Here is a 23,891-nt window from a genome sequence, read left to right as displayed (position 1 = left end):
TCTTGCACAGCCCCAATTTTCTTTGCTGGTGGCCATGCCTTCCGTTGCCTGGGCCCTAAGCTCTGTAACTCCCTTCCTAAACCTTCGCTTACAGAGATAAGGAGAGGGGAGGCCAGAAAGGGAATTGAAAACATGGATGAGAATCTTAAAATCAAACTGTTGCCAGACTGGGAGCCAATGTAGGTCAACGAGAACAGGGGATGATGATTGAACTTAATGCAAGTTAGGACACATGCAACAGAGTTTTAGATGGGATCAAGTTTATGGAGTTAAAAACAGAAAATTGCTGGAAATACTCAGCAGGTCAGGCAGAACTGATGAAAGGTCACAGACCTGAAATGTTAACTGTGTTTTTCTCTCCACAGATGCTGCCTGAATTCCTGAGAATTTCCAGCATTTTCTGTTTTTATTTCAGATTTTCAGCATCCACAGTATTTTGCTTTTGTCAAATTTATGGAGGATGTAGGATGGGAGTCCGGCCAGGAGAGCATTCGAATAGTCGTGGTTGGAGATAACAGAGGCATGGATAAGGGTTTCAGCAGCTGATAAGCTGAGGCAGGGACAGTAATGAGAAACATCACCGGTAACACAATTTGACAAAGAGCCAGTTAGACATCAGGAAATGTATTACAGGCTGTGCAGCCAGTGAATTAGAGAACATTAAAGAGAAATTAAGGTTCCTAATACAGAAAAACAATGCTGAAAAAACATTCTTTCAATTTTTATTTTAGCTCCAATGAAGTTCATGATTCCTGATAATACATTTTTTCATTTAATTTTCCTTATCAAGGTAGTTGGGCAGTAATGTAAAGTACAGGTCAAGCTTCATGCAACTATCGGTAAAGAACTGGGGGATAAAGAGTGATGAGAATAATTTGTTGCATGAGGTATTGATATCATATATGACACTATACCCAACATGTGTTACCACCTTCAGGAGAGGAGAGATAAGGAAACAAAACAGAGGGAAATACATAGGAACAGCAGTAAACCATTAAGCCACTCGAGCCTGTTACAAAGTATTTACTGCACAGAAAGAGGCCATTCGGCCCAACTGGTGTGTGCCAGTGTCTATGCTCCACATGAGTCTCCTCCCACCCTTCTTCGTCTCACCCTATCAGCATACCCTTCTATTCCTTTCTTCTTCCTGTCTTTATCTAGCTTCCCCTTAATTACATCGATACTATTCACCTCAACCATTCTTTGTGGTAGTGAGTTCCACATTCTCACCACTCTCTGGGTAAAGAAGTTTCTCCTGAATTCCTTATTGGATTTATTATTATCTTATATTTATGGCCCCTAGTTTTGGTCTCTCACACAAGTGGAAACATTGTCTCTCTATCTATCCTATTGAACCCCCTTCATAATCTTAAAGACCTCTATCGGGTCACCCCACAGCCTTCCATTTTTAGAGAAAAGAGCCCCAGCCTGTTCAATGTATTCTATTAGATCATGGCTGGCCTGTACGTTAATTCCATTTACCTGCCATTTACAAAGAATTGCTTAGGTATTGGGGAGGAAGAGGGGCAAAAGCAAAATACTGTGGACGCTGGAAATCGAAAATAAAAACGGAAAGTGCTGGAAATACTCAGCAGGTCTGGCAGCATCTGTGGAGAGAGAAACAGAGTTAACGTTTCAGGTCAGTGACCTTTCACCAGAATTGGGAAAAGTTAGTAATATAATGGGTTTTAAGCAAGTGAAAGGGGTGGGGTGGGGGGTGGAAAAAGGACAAAAGGGAAGGTCTGTGAGAGGGTGGAAGACAGGAGAGATTAAATGACAAAAGGGTTGGTAGTGCAGGTCCAAAGGGAGTGGTAATGGCACAAATAAAGAAACAAAAGATGCGTCTCGAAGAGATGTGAATGGCAGGACTTCTCTTCCCACTAACATCCGTGACTCTTCCGATAGTCCCGTCACTTTAACAATTACCAGTTTCCTGGCCCTAACCATCTCCTCTTCACCATAGCAGCCCAATCTCTCTAAATCTCCATCCGCCACCAAGATAGTCTGAGGGCTCTCCACTTCTTCATTGAAAGGAGGCCCAATCACTCTCCATCCACCAATAACCTCCTCCGCCTGGCTGAACATGTTCTCACATTGAACAACTTCACCTTTGACTCCACTCACATGCTCCAAGTAAAACGTGTTGCTATGGGTACCCGCATGGGTCCTAGCAATGCCTGCAATTTTGTGGGAAATGTGAAACTTTCCTTGTTCCAGTCCTACTCGGGCCCCCTCCCTCATCTCATTTACCTGTATATTGATGACTGTATCGGTGCCATTTCCTGCTCTCGCCCTGAACTGGAAAAATTCATCAACTTTGCTTCCAATTTCCACCCCTCTCTCACCTTCACATGGTCCATCTCCAACACTTCCCTTCCCTTTCTCAACTTCTCTGTTTCTGAGGATAGGCTATCAACGAATGTTCATTATAAGCACACTAACTCCCACAAGTCCCTTGGCTACACTTCCTCACACCCTCCCTGTAAGGACTCCATTCCATTCTCCCAGTTTCTCTGTCTCCAACACATCTGTTCTGATGATGCAACTTTCCATATCAGTGCTTCTGATAAGTCTTTTTTATCTCTCCACTGAGGATTCCCCTTACCCCCTATTGTGGCTCACGAGGCCCTCGACAGGGTGGTCCTATTTCCCATACTTTCGCTCTCACCCCTTCCCCTCCCTCCCAGATAATAGGGTTCCCCTTGTCCCCCACTTTCACTGCACCAGCCTCTGCATTCAATGGATGATTCTCTGCCATTTCTGCCGTCTCCAGCATGATGCCACCACCAAATGCATCTTCCACTCCCCCTCCCCTTTCAGCATTCCGAAGGGACCGTTCACTCCGCAACAGCCTGGTTGATTCCTCAATCGCACCCAACACTCCCCCCCTCCCTTTCCCACAGCACCTTTCCACACAAATGCAGGAGATGAAACACCTGCCTTTTTACCTCCTCCCTCCTCTCTCTTCACCGTCCAAGGCCCCAAACACTCTGTCCAGGTGAAACTGCGATTTGCTTGTACTTCTTTCAATTTCGTATACTGCATTCGTTGCTCACAATGCAGTCTGTTCTACATTGGGAGACCAAACGCAGATTAGGTGACCGTTTTGGGGAATACCTCTGTTCCATCCACAAGTGTGGTCCCAAGATTCTGTTCGCCTGTTATTTTAATTCTCTATCTTGCTATCATGCTGACCTGTCTGCCCTTGGCCTCCTGCTGTGTTCCAATGAAGCTTAACGTATCTCCAGGAACAACGCCTCATCTTTCGATTAATCACTTTAAAGCCGACAGCATTGAGTTTAACAATTTCAGACTGTAACCTCTGACCCCATTTTGTTTCCTTTTTCTTTGTAGGTTTCAGTTTTACTCTTGTTTTTGCCGGACAATAGCTGTTCATTGTTCTGCCATTCACATCTCCTCTAGTCACATCTTGTTTCTTTACTTGTCCCATTACCACTCCCTTTGGCCCTGCACTACCAACTCTTTTGTCATGTAATCTCTCCTGTCTTTCATCCTATCACAGACTTTTCTTTTGTTTTTTACCCACCCTCCCCGCCTTTCACTTACGTAAAACATTTCTAACTTTTCTCGTTTCTGATGAAAGCTCATTAACCTGAAATAGTAACTTTGTTTCTCTCTGCACAGAGGGAGAGGTAATAGTCTTATAGAGTCAAATTCCATAGAACTGCAGAAGATGATCTTGAAAAGGGTAGGCTTCACGTTGAACAGCCTCAGTCCCACCAAAAACACTCACATGGGTCGATCAGACTATAGTTACAGTCTGTAAATTATATACTTTAATTCCAAGTAATCCCCCGGTATAGTGGCAGTAGTTGGAACACACTCTGTGCGCTGATGTCTTCAATTTCCTGACACATGAAGATCCTTGAAAATGTTCATCTGCTACAGTAGACCTGATTCCATTAGAGAAAGACTTGCATTTATAGAGTCATAGAGAGATACAGCACCAAAACAGGGCCTTCAGCCCACTGACCATCAACCACCCATTTATACTAATCCTACATTAATCCCATTTTCCCCCTCTCACATCCCCACCTTCCCTCAATTCTCCTACCACCTACCTACATTAGGGGCAATTTTTTTTTTTGACAATGGCCAATTTACCTATCAACCCACAAGTCTTTGGTATGTGGGAGGAAACCCACACGGTCACAGGGAAAGCTTGCAAACTCCGCACAAGCGGTATCCAGAACTGAACCTGGGTTACTGGAGCTGTGAGGCTGCAGTGCTAGCCACTGCACCACTGTGCCACCCACCCCTCTCTAGCACCCTTCACAACCTCAGGATGTTCCAAAGCACTTTACAGCCAATCAAGTACTTCTTGAAGTGTTGTCACTTTTAGGAAATATGGAAACCAATTTGCACACAGCAAGCTCCCACAAGCACCAATGTGATAAATGACCCGATAATCTGTTGTAGTGATATAGGCTGAGGGATAAATATTGGCCAGGACACTGGGGAGAACTCCCCTGCTCGTCTTTGAATAGTGACGTGGGATCTTTTAGGTGCACCTGAGGCAGCAGATGGGGCCTCGGTTTAATATCTCATTAGAAAAACAGCAGTAATGTATTGAAGTGTCAGCCTAGATTGTGGGGCTCAAGTCCCTGGAATGGAACTTTAACCCACAACAACAACTTATATTTGTATAGGGCCTCTAACACAATCAAGTGTCCAAAGCTACTTTACAGGAGTGTTAAAAAGCATAATTTGGCAGTGAGCCACAAAAGGCCAAAAGCTTGGTCAAAGAGGTAGGTTTTAAGAAGCACCTTAAAGGAGGAGAGAGAGGTGGAGAGGTTTCGGGAGGGAATTCCAAAGTTTAAAGCCTAAACAGCTGAAGGCACAGCTGCCAATGGTGGAGCAATTAAAATCGGGGATGTGCAAGAGGTCAGAATTAGAGGAGGGCAGACGTCTCAGAGGATTGTGGTGGTGGAGGTTTCAGGGATAGGGAGAGGGAAGGCTATGGAGGGATTTAAAAACAAGAATAGAATTTTAAAATTGAGGCATTGCTTAACTGGGATTCAATGTAGGTCAGTGAGCACAAGGGTGATAATTGGACAGTTTTGGTGCAAGTTAAGACACGGGCAGCAGAGTTTTGGATGACCTCAAGTTTACAGAGGGTAGAATGTGGGAGATCAGCCAGCAGTGTGTTGGAATAGTCTAGTCTAGAGGTAATGAAGGCATGAATGAGAGTTTCGGCAGTAGGTGAGCTAAGGCAGGGCAGTGCCATGTAGCGGAGCTGGTGCAGCTGTGGAACAAGACCATTGGCGATTACCATACTAACATGCCATCTGAGAACATTAATACACACTGACATAGTGAGGCTGCGTAATATTATCCAACTGGGCTGGAGGTAGTCAGGGTGGTCCGTGTGCTGATCGTGCAAGTCCAAAAGCAGCAACCTGCTCCATGTTACCCTGAGATCTACCCACTCACATGTCCCTTGAGTTATTTTTGATGACTTTTCTGGGGAAGAGGTTTATAGCCTCCAAGTCTCTTGTGACACAACTGGCTCCCCCATCTATGGTGTCCCTCCACACCCTTACCACCACCCCTGTGCACCATCCTTTAGAAAATTACTCCGTTGACTTAAACAGAAATAAGTATGGGGAGAGATGAAATACGAGCTGCTGACTTGCTATCAGCTAGTTTCGACTATCCCACAAAGTCAAGATCTACCCCTCTTATTGCATAATGCAGCAAGAGTCATTCCCATGATTGAAAAATCCACCCTACGTGTTTTTATTTAATATTCACATCAGAGTCAGTGGTTGGACTGTTGCCTGGATATAAAGAAATTTCCCCACAGTTCTCCCATTTGGAAATATATAAACAGGCTGTCTGCCCACACACATAATACTCATTGTGTATTGAGGAAAGCTGAGTATAAACCAGAACCCCTTCCCTTCCATGGTATAAATCCTGTAGAATATGCATACAAAAATTAAGTGTGGTTTGCCTTGTAAGCAGGTAGAAATCAGAGGACAAAATAAAAAGGACTAAAATGAGAGTGTGCCCAAGCAAATTGCATAAATGCTCTTGGACCCTTGAGGGAAATAGTGGTTGTCATTGTGTGGGTAGAGTAGATCATTAAAGACTTTTAGGTCATTTAAAAACTGTATCCCTGATGGGAAGTGGAAAATTACAAAGAAAGGGCAACTTGAGCTGTAATTTCTCAGCTAAGGTAATATTTTCAGTCACTTATCAGTTGATCTTAATGTGGAAAAAAGACGTCATGGAAAGTGAAAACTGTCCCCTGTCCTTCTTGTATAAGATTTTATCTTTGTCTCTTGGCAAATCATCAGGTGGTGATGTACTGATTACTGGAGGGCGGCAAATTATTGATTTATTGAGACATAAAATAACTCCTACAACCTTACAATTGTTTGTCTGTCCGTCAGACTGTTGCAGCTTCGCTGCTTCGTCCAATAAACTGGAAGAAAAATCATTGGAGCTTAATCTGTCCAAATTGAATTATCCTTCTCTTTTTTTCTCGCTTGCGTTCACTCCCTTGACACTCATAGACACCCAAAAAAATGGGAAAAGACCACCTGATCCACCAACTCCCCCCCCAGTTCAGTTTATGTACAACATCAAACCCACCTCACCCACCCCTGTCACACAATACCCCGACGCAGGTGAGAAAAGACAGTCACATCGCAGAACAGAAGGGGAAGAATTGAAAAGTCTTCAATTGGATTCTCTAATAATTTCCTGCTTGCATGTGTGTTTCTGAAACACTTTCTCCTCTTCTCTGGTATCCCACTACATGTCGCAGAGATCCCTCCTATTATCTGTATCTCCAAATCCCCACATTTCTTCAAATACCTCTAAGATCTCACCAAAAAATATTTCCTTCTACTAACTCAAAACCAGAGGAAATAGTTTTTCCCCGTTCACACCCCTTCATAAATTTAAAAAGCCACAATTGAAGCTCTTCTTATCCAGTACTTCTCCAGTGGAAATGGTTACAGTATCTCAGACTCGGCTCATAACGCTTTTATAAAGAAAGAAAGTTTATATAGGACCATACGAATTAGGAGCAGAAGTAGGCCATTCAGCCCGTCTAGCACCTTTCATGAGCACAGGACCTCTGAAAGCACTTTACAGTCAATAAAGCACTTTTGAAGTATCGTCACTGTTGTAATGTAGGAAATACAGCAGGCAATTTATGCACAGCAAGCTCCCACAAACAGCAGTCAGATAATGACCAGATAATCTGTTTCTGTGATGTCAATTGAGAGCTAAATTACTGACCAGGGAGACCTCTCCTCCTCTTCTTCAAAATAGTGACAGGGAACTTTCGCACCCACCTGAGAGGGAAGACACGGGGCCTTGGTTTAAAGTCACATCTGAAAGACGGCACCTCAGACAGTGCAGCACTCCTTCAGTACTGCACTGGGAGTATCAGCTAGATTTTTGTGCTCAAGTCTTAGAGTGGAACTTGAACCCACAACCTTCTGACTCAGAGGCAAGAGTGTTATCCACTGAGCCATGGCTGACTGAAAACACATCATGTCAGAAAAAGGATTCTTACTCCTAGATTTTGTTCACTGAGTAACTTGGCGGGGAGGGATAGGGGTATCCCAAATTTAATTCCTAATCCAGTGTTGAGTTAGCTAATCTCAGATGCCCTCAGTGACCCTGCGAAAGGAGAGTTGGGTGGGATAGTGAAAGTTATGATCTATCCCATTGTAGCATCTGTCATGCGAGTTTTGTTTGAAGGAGGACATAGTGTCAGGACACAGATAAATGCAGCACATCGGAGGTATTTTCACTCCTGTGTGTCAACTGCAGTTTAGTTGGTAGCACTCCTCCCTCTGACTCAGAAGGTTATGGGATTAAGTCCCACTGCAGGCTGACACTCCAGTACTGCACTGAGGAAGTGCTGCACTGTCAGAAGTGCCGTACGTTGGGTGGCGCTTTGAACTGAGGCCCCATCTGCTCTCTCAGACGGATGTCGAAGATCCCATGGCACTATTTCGAAGAAGAGCAGGGGAGTTCTCCCCAGTGTCCTGGTCAATATTTACCCTTCAACCACCATTACCAAAACAGATTATCTGGTCATTGTCACATTGCTGTTTGTGGGAGCTTGCTGTGCACAAACTGGCTGCTGCGTTTCTGATATTACGATAGTGACCACACTTCAAGAGTACTTCACTGACTGTAAAACTCTTTGGGATGTCCCGAGGTTATGAAAGGCGCTATATAAATGCAAATACTTTTTTCTTTCTTAGTTGAAAGTGTTTGTTTCTGAAGCTCGGTGCCAGGAGTGGATTATTCAGCATTAATGTCCTTAACCTTGATGAACATAAAAAAACTATCTTTTAATTTGCCTTTTGAGGTGCGTCACTGACATACTCAAACACATTATTTCCAATGCAGTAACAGTTGTCTGCAGAGATTCGGTGTGGCCAATTTTCACCTCAATGAAGTGTCTGTCCTATAATGAGGGCAAATTCACGAACAAATAGTTGTGATTTGCATTCATACACAAAAACATCAATGTGCAATTGCAAAGCAGAAAACGCTTATAATGAATTGGATTGCCTCAAGGTTAATTGGCCACTAATTAGTTATACTTTTAGAAACTTTTAGACAGAACCCCGGTATGAAGCCTTTTCTGGAAATCCAATCACACATGTTTGAGCTACCTATTAATTTAGTCACCTTCGGAAAGAATTCCAACAGATTTGTGAGGCACGACTGATTCTTTGCTTCCCTAATCACCCTAGCTGATTTATCTCGGAATCATTCCCCCTAAAGTAAACGTTTTGTCCTTGGAGGTGTGCGCAGGACATGACACAGGCTGATGTGTAGTTACAGGAGATGCACACGTTGGATTAATAGGATATCTTAAACTGCGACAGCAAAGTCCCAACAGCGTGACCTGGGTCCCGAGGTTTGTTGTGTCCTCGGAGCGCAGCCCAGTGAGGCTGTTTCGGTTTGCTCACATCACTTTTTTCCTGCAGTGGTGAGCGTCATGGTGGACAGTTTGACGATTGGTCAATCCTCTCAATAAAATCACATGATCTGAGGTCATATTGGGCTTAATTTTGCTGCGTGGAATCACAGATTATTTTGTTGTCCGGGATCAAACATTATTGAGACACTTTGTGTGAATTTTCACAGGGCAATGGAACATTTCAGCTCATCCGATACTCTGCTGCCTATATACTAACATGCACCAAGTCCCGCTCACCTGTCATCCCTGTGCTCACCGACCTACATTGCCTCCTGGTTTGGCAATGGCTCAATTTTAAAATTCTCATCCTTGTTTTCAAATCCCTCAATGGCCTTGCCCCTCTCTATCTCTGTAAACCCTTCAGCCCTACTGCCCTCCAATTCTGACCTCTTGCCCATCCCCGAATTTCAGCGCTCCACCGTTGGTGGCTGTGCCTTCAGCTACCATGGCCCTGAGCTCTGGAATTCTCTCCTTAAACCTCTCTGCCTCTCCACCTCTCTCTCCTCCTTTAAGATGCTCCTTAAAACCTACCTCTAACTCACCTGGCCTGATATCTCTTTATGTGGCTCAAATTTTGTCTGATAACGCTCCTGTGAAATGCCTTGGGAGATTTTACCATGTTAACTTTGTTATATAAATGTTGTTGTCAGAGAGAAGTCAGACACACTTGAGTGGTGGCGTTCCGCAATGAAATCTTTTTGTTTTCCCCCTGAATCTCAGCACCTTCAACTCTTGAACAGTTAAATGGCCTATTCTTGCCAGGAGAGCATATTGGGAATTTGAACGCATTCCCGAATTGTTGATACATGTGTTCTGGTTAGAACAGCTCTATGCCACAAGTAACCATTACATTTTGGAATGAATGGCAATTAAATTGTCAACCTACAAGGTGCATGGTACAGGAAGGAAGGAAGATCTTGCATTCTCCATGGCTCAGCGGGTAGCACTCTCACCTCAGAGTCAGAAGGTTGTGGGTCCAAGTCCCACTCCAGAGACTTGAGCACAAAATCCAGGCTATCAATTCACTTCAAATACCTCTCTGCTTTTCAAAACCCCTTTCCAGATACAGAGCTAGTACACAAGGAAATTGCCAGAAATTAGATAGTAATGTGTAATTCTGCACTTCCTCCCTAAACATCTGTCAATGAAACATTATAAAATGGAATATAATATAAATTATTGTATAGGGTGCATATGTCCTGTGCACAAACCTTGTTTTCTAATGTTACAATTTATGATCACACTTTTCTGCTTACGTTTACCATTGTATTTTACTGCCTCAACATTTCCCATCCAATTTCCCTCTGTCAAGTGTCAAAGTTACGGTTTCAGCCTCTGACCATGAAGTGGGGAGTAAGCTTCTGAAGCCTCTCCCAACTCATCAACAACAACTTGAGAGTTTTAAAATCGAGGAGTTGCCAGACAAGAAGCCATTGTCGATCAGCGAATACAGGGCCAATGGGGTGAACCGGTCCTGGCACGAGTTAGGATGCCAGCCGCAGAGTTTTGGATGAGCTCATGTTTACAGAGCATGCAAGACGGGAGGCCGGCCAGGAGAGTGTTGGAATAGTTGAGTCTGGAGGTGACAAAGGCACAGATGAGGGAGGGGCAGATGGACTGAGGCAGGGATGTGAGTTGGGCAATGTTACCAAGGTGGATGTAGGCAGACTTGGTGATGGAGTAGAGTCGTCAAGTAATGCCTTATTGTATGTTTTTTAAAGTGCATTTGTCAACTGACTGTTGTCAACACCACAGGCAATTTCCCAGTTCAGAGGAATTTTATGAGTTTCAATCTATAACTAATAGGAGTTTATTTTATAAGAGCCTCAGGAGCCTAGTAACAGACATGCAAACTGTTACCCATAATGAAGGATCGTTACTCAAATTACTCAAGTCAGCCTATTGACTTTAATTGACATTCAATGGCAGTTTGGTGACCAAACTTGACCTCTGAGCTTGTTTTGTCACCAGACACAGCCACATGCAATCCCATTTTCCACTGAGCCGCATATCGGAGTGAGACAGTGTCCCTGAAGAGCAATGATTAATATAAGGGCAATTGATTAACAGGGTCTGGCTGAAGGGAACATTGAATTGGAACACAAACAGACACAACTTCCCTCATTACTTTTCAGGTGTCCTTAACCTGACCTGCTGGCAGCTGTCAGACAGTGGAAAGAGTCAATGAGATTTCAACAAATAGGAATGGAAAATTAATCAATTTTGTCAAAAAAAGCTGATTTGTGTCTACTCGGCCAAGACCTTTTATCATACGCAATAGCAGTGGAAACTCTCAGGTATTTAACATAAACGTAGAAGGTCTAAGTGGTAAAACAGTTCACCTTCACTTGTCCAGGTTGGTTGCCTCATGTCCCAACCACCCACCTTCCCCCTCACCCACCAGCTTCCCGCCCCCCCACAATATTCCTGCCAGTTTCTCTCATTTCATTCCACTCTTTTCCTTCTGTTACATAGAACGTACAGCACAGAAACAGGCCATTCAGCCCAACAGCTCTATGCCGGAGTTAATGCTCCACATGAACTTCTTCCCACCCCTCTTCATCTCACTCTATCAACATATCCTTCTCTTCTTTTCTCCCGGATGTGTTTATCTGGTTACCCTTAAATACAGCTATACTATTCACCTCAACTACTCCCTGCGATATCGAGTTCCACATTCTCACCTCATCTCTGGGTAAAGAAGTTTCTCCTGAATTCCCTGTTGGCTTCATTAGTCACTATCTTAAATTTATGACCCCCTGCAAATGGAAACTTTTAATTCTATAGCTGGACAGAGGCATTTGCATGGAGCTTAAAATCATGTTCCATAGCTAAGTGTTAGTTTTATAATTGTAAGGCTAAACAAAATAAATATAACAAAAAATGCATCATCCAGTTTAATCCCCGCACCTCTTTCCTCCTCAGAGTGCTGATTGATGTTGGTGTGTAGTTCCATGGACACCAGGAACCTGCCATTACCGCATCCAAATGGTCATTCCTCAGCATCAGCTGGATAGTGAGTGTTGGAAGATTACTCAATCTTGTGGGACATTGGAATTAATCCCCACCATTCCTAGTGTCCTTACACTTCAGTTGGCAACTTAAGAGGGAGGGTCGCCGGATAGTGGTCAGAACTGGGAATATGGATTGATATCTTTCTCCCCAGTTTTTGGGGCCGCAAAGGCCAATTCCATTTTGCATCAGACCCCCCCCCCCCCCTTGACCCACTCCCACAGCAACGCTCTGAGGAGGCTTTCACACATCAATCTGGGGCTGGAATGAACCCAGCTCCTGAAATCGTTAATTTCTTTTAGCAGCCCCAACATTCGGATTTGGTGTCAAACATGCTTTTGCCCCATATTAGAAAACATCTCTGACCGCCAGCATGGACTGAAATAGTTTGAGAAGACTTCACTTTGCAAGCAAGGCACAAAAAAGCTGGTTATCTGACAGGGAAATTCTTCTCTCTGATGACAACAATTTTGCCATTCTCTGTTTTATCAGCAACAACAACACTTTGCATTTACACAGTGCCTTTAATCTTAAAATATTCCAAGGTGCTACATCGGACCGTTTTCAGATAAACTGTGACAACAAGCCACATAAACAGGTGCTGGGCAGGTGATCAAAAGCTTTGTTACATGACAAAGTGAAGCCTTCCTAAATTATCATTAGTAGTGTGGTGATTGCTCTGCTAAACTTTGCTTTCTTGTTCCTTTCAATCACCATGTTATTGTATTTAATCTTTCTCCTTCCTCTATCCTCACTGTTTGAAATCCTTTCAATCGACAGGCTTTACAAGCCCAAGTTTGGTATCATTGACTCACCACTTCATGACGTGGCTTGTTTCCTATCCTCCTCTTTTCAACCTCAATTATGTCTTGCGTCCTGGACCTTGGGCCCCACCCACCTCGTATTCTCAATTCACAAATTGTAGCTCAATGTTCATTGAAAATCCCTATGAGCAAAAAAGTGGGGTAAATACTGCCAAAGTCTGCAGGCTTCACCAGATCACCTGACCTGTCAGCACCTTTGACCTCACACAAAAAATACACCACCTTATCTGAGTAGAGGCAGAATGACAACTACTGGGCATTGTATAGTTTTGTGCACAATACCTATCAAACTAATGAACTAGTACTTAAGAACAGTCTATTATATTAATTACCAACTAGAAAGAGGGAAGTGAGCCAACAGCTTAACTGATTTCTGGTTTCAAGAGTAGGAGGAGTGAGGTTGAATTTTCACCCATCAGCACATACCATTGGTCATCGGGGCTACTGATAGGTGGGTACCACATCAATAGCTGACATTTTTCGCCCCACTTCATTTCTGGTACAGAATGTCTCCTCTTCATGGTTTGAGTTAAGGATTCCTTAACTAAGCCTGCTGCTGAGTTCCTTTTCTAGAAGATTAATAACAAAGATCCAATTCTTGTGATTATCCCCATTTGACATATTGATGAACGTTCCTCCCCTCGACTCTGTGCACCAGCAACATCCAAAACATGTCAACAGCTTTCATCCTGGCTCTTCAGCAACCGGTCTTTCTGGTCGTGTCATTCAACTTCTGTGAATCCTCCTTTTCATCCCTTTCCCAAATTGATGCGTGAGCTACTGGATTGCCTTTAAAAGGAAGGTGAGCTGATTGACACACTTCTTTCCACTCACCCCATGAATTGCACAATAGTGGAAAGTCAATAAATTATTAACAAGATTCTGAGAATTGGCAACACTGGTGGTTAGAGGCGAGAGATTAGAGAAGGATCACATATGACGCACTTTTTTTAAATCTTGTATACTGGCCGGGAATATGAGACTGGTACTAGACAAGCATCCTGGACATGAGAATGGTATTCAAGTCTCTAACGGGCTGGGATGTTATTGAGACTTAAGAGTTGCTGAAGGGGAAATATATGTTTGTCACAAAAGAGTAACACAAGTTTCCTGAAGGCCACTTTACCAATGGAGGCGATCAGTGCATTCCAATTAGAGTCATGGAAATGGTGAGGTTCAGAATGAAGAAGTACATGTGTGACCTAGTGACATGATTACTGTATTTTTTTGAAACTGCATTTATATAGCACCTTTTGCAAGCAGCAGACATTCCAAAGCACTTTACAGCCAAAGAAGTATTTTTTGAAGTGTAGTCACTGTTGTAATGTAGGAAATACAGCAACTAATTTGCGCACAGCAAGCTCCCAGAAATAGCAATGCAGTAATGATCAGATAATCTGTTTTAGGGATGTTAGTTGAGGGATAAATATTGGCCGGGACGCCAGGGAGAACTCCCCTATTCTTCTTCAAAATAGCACCATGGGTTCCTTTACGTTCACCTGAGACTGCAGACGTCTTGGTTTAACATCTCATTCAAAAGGTGGCACCTCCAGCAGGAAAGCACTCCCTTAGTACAACACTGGAGTGTCGGCCTTGACCTTTGTGCTCATGTCCTAGAGTGGGACTTGAATCCACAATATTTTAACTCAGAGGCAAAAATGCTTCGAGCTGACCCACTGCTGATACTAAAAGAGCAGATTTGATGGACGTTTACTATTCTTTCCTTTCTCAATAGTTTGGAGACTGGTTTTAATCACAGTACTCGTTTACCGAACAGGATTTTACCAGATGAATAAATAGATTAAAAATTTACATTGCAGCCTGGATAAAAAAAATTAATTATAAATTATTCACAATTTTAAAGCCACATTCTCAATTTCCAGGAAAGAAATAAACTTTGGATTCAGGTTCTTACAAAACCATGCCATAGCATGATGATCAAATTCTGCAACAGAGATGGATAAGTACCTGATGTTACTTCAATTTGATATTTGAGGTTGACATAGTCTTCAACAATTCACCAACTCATTCACACCAAGTTATATTCTGGGACATGTGCAGGAGTTTATGATCGACATTAAGTTAGGTGACACATAGTGCCCCATTTCTCTGTTCAGGTGAATGTAGAAGATCCCAGGGCACTATTGGAAGAATAGCAGAGAGTTTTATGTTCAGACCAACATTCTTTCCTTCACCAATATCATCAAATGTAGATTATCCGCTCATGCATCTCATTTGCTGGACGATGTTATGAGGCATTGACCTTGCCCCAAGCGTAACAACAGCAACTGTACTTTAAATGTAATCCATTGGCCATTAGGTGCTTTCTGCATTCCTGATGATGTGCGAGATGCATATAAAAATGCAAGTTCTTTCTTTGTTTAGTGGAGCCTGAAATATAATAGAAGCGTCTGGGAAATTCAACCAAAAGCAAAACCCAAAGGACTTTCAAAGGATGGGTGAATGGGATATGGGAGGAAGAACAGTTAATGTGTTGCATGAACTTATGTTGTAGATTACAATGTTGGACAAAACCTTGGGAAATTATTGGTATAAATCAATGTCAATAATGCCAGCTTCCCTTGTCCTTTTGTTGCAAATTCAGTTCTCACTGCATAAATCTTGTCTCTTGATAAAGTTTAACACATCAAACAAAAGGAATGTTACAGTAGATTGCAGGCGTTGAACATCAGGATTTTACCCCCATCAGTGCTAAACCAGCAGGATTCTGCTTAACTCCGCAAATATCTGAACAATCTTAATTGAAACAGATGCACGCAAGAAAAGGCATTTGGGCACAAAGCGAGTTTTTTTTTATTGTTTTCAATCTTCCAAAGACAATTACCTTTACAGAGCAGGTTATACCACACATTACATGAACACTGGGCTACATCCGAATGCCTGAAGTGCTTCTACAGTTCCTGCATTACAATGGAAGGATGTCATTTATGCTGCGATCGTGCCGTACAAACATGAGCCTTGTTTAATGTACCCTTGCACTCAAATGCAGGTGGAGGTAGCGCTGTCCTGCGAGAATCTATGAGAGTACCAGGTCAACAAATTCTGTAAAATAAAATTGCCATTAAAATGTTGAGACTTTTCTCGTTCATAAATTCAGCGGAATTCATCAGTTTATATAAACGTATGAACCATAGAAAAATTTTGGCACAGAAGGAGGCCATTCAGCCCGTCGTGTCCGTGCCGGCTGAAAAAACTAGCCACCCAAACTAATCCTGGAGTCTAAGGCTACCCTCTTCATGATCAACTACATGGCCAATTTTTGTGTCATCAACAAATTTCCCAATCATGCCTCCCACATTTAAGTCCAAATCATTAATATATACCACAAACAACAAGGGACCCAACACTGAGCCCTGTGGAACACCACTGGAAGCAGCTTTCCATTTACATAAACATCCGTCGACTACTACCCTGTGTATCCTGTCCCTGAGCCAATTCTGGATCCAACCTGCCACATTCCCCTGTATCCCACGGGGTTTCATTTTACTGACCAATCTGCCATGTGGGACCTTGTCAAATGCCTTACTAACATCCATGCATTGCAATATCACAAACAAATATAAAGAAAAAAGGAAATGAAACAAAATGTTCACAAATGATTTTTGGCAATCAATCGTGAGAATTAAAATCCCATTTATATTGCGACCAAAAGCTCTCCCACAGAAAAGTTCAATCATATTTAAAAAATTATAGTTCTTCAATGATTAATCAGCATACCATCAGTACCGAGTCTCCCATCACCATCTTTATCTCCCCCGGCGATGAATGACTTGGTTTCATTGTCATTCAGGACTCTGGCCCCTGCAGAGAACCTTTGCAGGAAGTACCTGAAAGAGCAAAGCCAGTTAAAGAGTAAATCCAATGTTTTCTTCAAATGAGGATCATTGGCCATTTGGAAAAATAACCTTCACCCCATAAACCCAAATCCACCCGGTATCTAACAGTACATTAGAAATTCCTCTCAGGAAACAATGATGGCTGGTCTTATTTCCAAATTCAATGAAATAATTATCTTTTCCCCCTCTGTTGGTACAAATATCTACGAAGGAAGATTTTTGTATTGCATTAGAGAGGATATTGCATTCTTGTGTTAATTCATTTGACATTTTTAATCATAAAACTTATTTTAAAAATCTAGAATTACTTAATGGAATGATCAAAATATTCAATATTCCATCTGGTCACAAAGGTGAACAACACTATTACTGGGCGTAGTCTGGATGGTGAACAATTGTTTACCCAGGGGAGTGGAGAGAATGTGGAACTTGCTATCAAAGGGAGTAATTGAGGTGAATAGCATAGATGCATTTAATGGGAAGTTAGATAAGTACATGAGGAAGAAAGGAGTAAAAGGTTAAACTGATAGGGTGAGATGAAGTTTCATGGAGGGACCAAGCTTTGTGTGGAGCGTAAAAACTGCCATGGAGCAACTCAGCAAGGCTCCTTCGACAGCACCTTTCAAACCCACGACCTCTACCACCTAGAAGGACGAGGGCAGCAGATGCATGGGAACACCACCACCTGAAAGTTCCCCTCCAAGCTGCACACCATCCTGACTTGGAACTATATCGCCGTTCCTTCACTGTCGCTGGGTCAAAATCCTGGAACTCCCTTTCTAACAGCACTGTGGGTGTACCTACACCCCAAGGACTGCAGCGGTTCAAGAAGGCAGCTCATCACCACCTTCTCAAGGGCAATTATGGATGGACAACAAATGCTGGCCTGGCCAGCAACACCCACATGCCATGAATGAATAAAAGAAAAATGGACCAGTTGGGTTGAACGGCCTGTTTCTGTGCCATGCATGTAAATTATACACCCAATGATGTCCCACTAATTGGATCAAAGAGATATCCCTGATTCTGTACACAAAAATGGTATAGCACAATTTCACACAGATGAGGAAAATTCCAGGTTTGGTCTGAGCTACGAACATACGAATTAGGAGCAGGAGTAGGCCACTCGGCCCCTCAAGCCTGCTCCGCCATTCAAGAAGATCATGGGTGATCTGATTGTAACCTCAACCCCACATTCCCACCTACCCCCGATAACCTTCCACCCCTTTGCTTATCAAGAATCTATCTACCTCTGCCTTAAAAAATATTCAAAGACTCTGCTTCCACCGCCTTTTGAGGAAGAGAATTCCAAAGACTCACGACCCTCTGAGAAAAAATTTCGCCCTATCTCTGTCTTAAATGGGTGACCCCTTATTTTTAAACAGTGACCCTCGTTCTAGATTCTCCAACAAGAGGAATCATCCTTTCCACATCCACCCTGTCAAGACCCCTCAAGATCTTATATGTTTCAATCAAGTCGCTTCTTACACTCCTAAACTCCAGCGGATACAATCCTAGACTGTCCAATCTTTCCTCATAAGACAGCCTGCCCATTTCAGGTATTAGTCTAGTAAACCTTCTCTGAACGGCTTCCAACACATTTACATCTTTCCTTAAATAAGGAGACCAGTACTGTACACAGTACTCCAGATGTGGTCTCACCAATGCCCTGTATAGCTGAAGCATAACCTCCCTACTTTTGTATCCAATACCCCTCGCAAAAAATGATAACATTCTATTAGTTTTCCTAATTACGTGCTGTACCTGCATACTAACCTTTTGCGATTCATGTACTCGGACACCCAGATCCCTCTGTATCTCAGAGCTCTGCAATCTCTCACCATTTAGATAATATGCTTCTTTTTTATTTTTCCTGCCAAATTGTACAATTTCACATTTTCCCATATTGTACTCCATTTGCTAGATCTTTGTTCACTCACTTAACCCATCTATATCCCTTTGTAGCCTCATTATGTCCTCTACACAACTTACTTTCCTATCTATCTTTGTGTCATCAGCAAATTTAGCAAACATACCTTCGGTCCCTTCATCCAAGTCATTTATATAAATTGTAAAAAGTTGAGGCCCCAGCACTGATCATTGTGGTACACCACTCGTTACATCTTGCCAACCAGAAAATGACCCATTTATGCCTACTCCCTGTTTCCTGTTAGCTAACCAATCTTCTATCTAGGCCAAAATATTACCCCCTACACCATGAACTTTTATTTTCTGCAATAACCTTTGATGTGGCACCTTATCAAATGCCTTCTGGAAATCTAAATATAGTACATCCACTGGTTCCCCTTTAGCCACAGCCAAGGTTGCAATGATGGTTGCCCAATTCAGTTTGGTCTCCCCATGCAAGGGATAATGGGAAATAAATGAATGAACCAAGGTATGTTGCTGTCCCATCATCCATGCTGGAAAGTTGTTGGGTGAGGGGAGGATTGGGGTGTGGGGCGGGGTGAGGGGGTGTGGTTAACTGCTGATGTGTTTCCTGTCCCCTTCGCCCATTAAAACACCCTGCACACACCCACTGTCTGGGCATGACACAGCGGATAACCATTTTGGATCTGGTACAAAGAGAGGGCTTGCTGTTACTTGTGGGATTATACTCCAGTATCAGTCACTTCCGTGAGAAGAAAACTGGCGCAGCCATGGAATGGGTCTTCATAACATTTCCTTTACAAAAGTGCTGGGGAGTGACTTGCTCAAGAGTTAATGAAACAGGCCAATGGATTTACAAAAAAGGTAGGAAAGCAGTAATACAGAAGAGTATGTCAATAAAAGAGATGAACATTTATACAGCACCTATCAGCAGGCCTGTATCAAAGTGTTTTTCATCCGATGAGGCACTTTTGAGAGTGTAGTCACTGTTGTAATGTGGCAACAAATTTATGCACAGCAAGCTCCCGCAACAGCAACGTGAAAATCATCTGTTATTAATGGTGTTGGATGCAGGATAGATATTGGCAAAGACACAGGGGAGAACTCTCCTGCTCTTCTTCGAATAGTGCCATAGGATCTTTTACATCCACCTGAGAAAGCAGAGGGGGGCCCTGATTTAAGGTCTTATCCAAATGACGGCATCTCTGCCAGTGCTGCACTCCCTCACTACTGCACTGGAGTGTCAGCTTGGATCATGCGCTCAGGTCTGAGGAGTAGGACTTGAACCCATGACCATTCATAACTCCGAAGTTGAGAGAGTGTTGCCCACTGATTATATCCCTTGTAAGTCTGGAACCGAGTTCACCATCATTGCTGTTTGAAATCCAATGCACGGAAGTTTAAAAAAGAGCCCAAGGTAGTTGATGTCTTACTTTAATTCATCTTCTTCAATGAACCCACTGTCGTCATCATCAATGGCTCGGAAAACTTTCCTGATGTCTTCGACAGATTTTTTAGACAGACCGCAAGTCAGAAAGAATTTCTTGCAGTTGAAGGAGTCATTGACTGTGAAACAATACAGAAAATGCATTATCAAAGCCATGTCCTGCGCCTCTGATCGAAACAAATGATGCAGATTTACAAGAAGGAACCTGGAATACATTACCTTGGCATTCCTTTAATGCAGTGGAAATGTCAGCAACAGACAGAATGTCAGTGATTTCCATTGTGAAACTGCTGGGAAATGAAACACAACAGGGATTGAAGACATTCTAACTGCAGGCTGACTTGCTCCCTCATGTCTTACACATACTCTCTCACATCTGCCTCACACCCTGTCACACATACCCTCCCACTCACACCCCATCTCGGCCTCTCACAGACACACCCTCTCGCTCTCTCTCTCACACACCCTCACACACACCCTCCCACTCACACCCACATCCCTCTCACTTTCTCACAAACACACCTACACACACTCTCTCCCACCCTGTCACACATACCCTGCCACTCACACACCCTCTCACTCGACCCCACACACTCTCTCTCACACACACACACACACACACTTTCTCTCTCACAGACTCTTGCTCTTTCCCACTCTCACTTTCATGATACACAGCACCAGAAGACCTGAACTCCAAACATCAATGTTATCAATCTTAGTTAGCAGATTGAAATATGGTTATCCGACGCATACAACGTAACTGATTTTCCAGCTAGCCGCTTATGCTTTACCCACCGATCTCAGATGAACTTGCAGTATTTCCAATACGAAATAAATGTGCATTCACCCGTGCTGACCTGGCTTAAATCATAATTACTGTAAAGATGGGGGCCATTCAGCCCATCATGTCTGTGCTGGCTCTTTAAAGCAACTATCCAATTAGACCCACAACCCCTCTTTTCCCATAGCCCTGCATATTTTCCCCTTTCCAAGTATAATTCCACATCAGATCTAGATTTTCCAACTTCATGTGGAAGTCAATACCCCGGAGTTGCACCGCTCGTCCTGATGATCTGGGGGGAACACACACGTACAGTCTGAGAGAATTTCCAGATGTTCACAGGATCCGTGATGTGGAGACTGTTGACTCCTGCTCACCAACTGACCTGTGCTCCGACCCTCACATTCAACACAAAAACACCAAACATTGACATCTCCTCAAGCGTTAGTGCAAGTCTCACTCATTCCTGCTACTCAATGAATTTCATATCAACCTCCAATTTCTTTTTCACTGGTGAAACAGTGAAACCCCCTCCCCCCTCGGCAAGCCTCACCTTTATCGTATCTCTGGGTCTTGTACACGTGGGAGTGAAGCACCTTCTGTGTGTGTGACCGAGTCGCAGAGCTGCTTTATATGCGCTGCATTAAGGTGACTCTTTACTGTACTTGGGTTGCGTCGCATGGATCAGATAGACGAGTTTCACCTGCTATTGAATTTCCTGCCAGTTAATGAACTGCCTCTATTTATATCCTCAGCACACCTGATACATACATACAGCTCCTTTCAGAAACACTTCACTCTCTTCTGCTGTTATATTGGGATGATATTTTTGCACCCATAACAAATAAATTTGTAGACTACACGCGTGCAAGATTATAAGGAGAATACTTTACAACGTAACACGGAGACTTCGAGCATTTGCTGTAACATCGTTTCCCGTGTCATTAATTCATCTTCCCTTTCCTCCCTCAGATCATGCAACAATGCCTGGACTTTTTCTATTGTTCTCTTTGTAACTGGGGAATTAACTTGACTGAACTTTGGGATAATAAGAATGACTGCGAAGCAAGAATTCCCACTTTCCAGACCAGCAGTTGTTAGATGTGGTTATAAAAACAAGGAATGCTGGAAATACTCAGCAGGTCTGGCAGCATCTGTGGAGAGAGAAGCAGAGTTAACGTTTCAGGTCAGTGACCCTTCTTCAGAAATGGCAAATATTAGAAATGTCAAAGGTTATAAGCAAGTAAAGTGGGGGTGGGGCAAGAGATAACAAAGGAGGTGTAGATAGGACAAGGTCACAGAGTAGCTGACCTGAATGTCATGGAGCAAAGATATGTTAATGGTGTGTTGAAAGACAAAGCATTAGTACAGATAGGGTGTTGACGGACTGAATATTGAACAGGTGCAAGTACAAACATGAAAAAAAAGTGGGTAAGCAAACTGAACAAACTAAGATGAAATAAAATAAAACAAACACAAAAAAATATAAAAAAGAAAAAATAACTAAAAATAAAAGTAAAATTGTGGGGGGGAGGAGCGGTGGGGCCCGTCATGCTCTGAAATTATTGAACTCAATGTTCGGTCCGGCAGGCTGTAGTGTGCCTAATCGGTAAATGAGATGTCGTTCCTCGAGCTTGCATTGATGTTCACTGGAACACTGCAGCAATCCCAGGATAGAGATGTGAGCCTGAGAGCAGGGGGGAGTGTTGAAATGGCAAGCAACCGGAAGCTCGGGTTCCTGCTTTAGGACTGAGCGGATGTGTTCTGCAAAGCGGTCACCCAGTCTGCGTTTGGTCTCCCCAATGTAGAGGAGACCACATTGTGAGCAGCGAATACAGTATACTACATAGAAAGAAGTACAAGTAAATCGCTGCTTCACCTGAAAGGAGTGTTTGGGGCCTGGGATAGTGAGGAGAGAGGAGGTAAATAGGCAGGTATTACACCTCCTGCGGTTGCAGGGGAAGGTGCCATGGGACGGGAACGAGGTGGTGGGGGTAATGGAGGAGTGGACCAGGGTGTCGCGGAGGGAATGATCCCTTCGGAATGCTGACAGGCGAAGGGAGGGGAAGGTGCGTTTGGTAGTGGCTATCTGTGGTTATCTGTTTAACTGCTAATTGGGTTATAGGAAATGTTGTGGGGAATGGGAAGATTAGTGAATGTTGTGATTGAGTCACAAATTCAGTGGGACTTGATTAAACGAGGATGTCCCTGATGAATAAATGCATAATATTGTGGCCCAGTCTGACTGTTGCAGCTAGTCCTGGTTCCAAATTATGATGTAATCATAAAAGGGGAAATGCTGTGCAAAAAATATACTTAAATCTAATGATGTAACTGACATTGGAACAGGCTCCCTGGGGAGACAGTGGAAACAGTAAATATAGATTCAGCAAAGTGGAAGATATAGATAGGTTTCTTTCAGAGAATTATACTTTAGAGTACAGTATGTGAGAAATTTGAGACCTGGTGTGGTGAGTGTAGTGTGCTTGGGAGGAACAGGTGAGTTTGGACTTAGGGTCCCAAAGCTTTGCCACTACGGGGAGGTTCCTCAGGTCATGCCAGGGTATGTTCTAGATTACAACAAAAACAAGAAATGCTGGATTCACTCAGCAGGTCTGGCAGCATCTGTGGAAAGAGAAGCAGAGTTAACGTTTCGGGTCAGTGACCCTTCTTTGGAACTGACAAATATTAGAAAAGTCACAGATTATAAACAAGTGAGGTGGGGGTTGGGCAAGAGATAACAAAGGAGAAGGTGCAGATTGGACCAGGCCACATAGCTGACCAAAAGGTCACGGAGCAAAGGCAAACAATATGTTAATGGTGTGTTGAAAGACAAAGCATTAGTACAGATTAGGTGTGAATATACTGAATATTGAACATCAGCAAGTGCAAACCTGAAGAAAAACAACCTGAAAAAAACAGTGGGTAAGCAAACTGAACAAACTAAGATGAAATGAAATAAATGCAAAAAAAGATTGTAAAAAATGTAAAAAGGAATGCAAAAAAAAAGGAAGAAAAAATAACTAAAAATTACTAAAAATGAAAGTAAAGTGGGGGGCTGTCATGCTCTGAAATTATTGAACTCAATGTTCAGTCC

The 23,891-nt window shown here is 43.0% G+C and overlaps 2 protein-coding genes across 3 annotated transcripts in view; both read right to left on the bottom strand.

Moving 5' to 3' along the window:
- ccz1 (CCZ1 homolog, vacuolar protein trafficking and biogenesis associated) overlaps positions 1–13,594 on the bottom strand; it is a 63,285-nt gene extending 49,691 nt beyond the window's left edge. Inside the window, exon 1 of the mRNA XM_068056591.1 lies at positions 13,246–13,594. Within this exon, the coding sequence (XP_067912692.1) occupies positions 13,246–13,340 (95 nt within the window). The 5' untranslated portion in view covers positions 13,341–13,594. The remainder of the gene's footprint in view (positions 1–13,245) is intronic.
- Positions 13,595–15,609: 2,015 nt separating this feature from the next.
- Positions 15,610–21,519, bottom strand: LOC137383529 (parvalbumin, thymic CPV3-like). Of its 2 annotated transcripts, none has more exons than XM_068056578.1 (5): positions 21,348–21,519; positions 20,233–20,303; positions 20,000–20,132; positions 16,558–16,667; positions 15,610–15,882 (listed from the first exon to the last, which is right to left on the bottom strand). In XM_068056578.1, the coding sequence occupies exons 2-5, from the start codon at positions 20,291–20,293 to the stop codon at positions 15,857–15,859; spliced, it is 330 nt and encodes a 109-aa protein (XP_067912679.1). In that variant the 5' UTR covers positions 20,294–20,303; positions 21,348–21,519; the 3' UTR covers positions 15,610–15,856. The 2 variants fall into 2 exon arrangements, with proteins under 2 accessions (XP_067912679.1, XP_067912680.1); XM_068056579.1 differs by having other exon boundaries at positions 20,233–20,300.
- Between the last annotated feature and the right edge of the window lie 2,372 nt (positions 21,520–23,891).

Source organism: Heterodontus francisci, chromosome 24, assembly GCF_036365525.1.
Source record: "Heterodontus francisci isolate sHetFra1 chromosome 24, sHetFra1.hap1, whole genome shotgun sequence".
Classification (NCBI taxonomy): Eukaryota; Metazoa; Chordata; class Chondrichthyes; order Heterodontiformes; family Heterodontidae; genus Heterodontus; species Heterodontus francisci.
The sequence above is the reverse complement of the archived record's forward strand: the minus strand, read 5'-3'. Positions and strand labels throughout refer to the sequence as shown.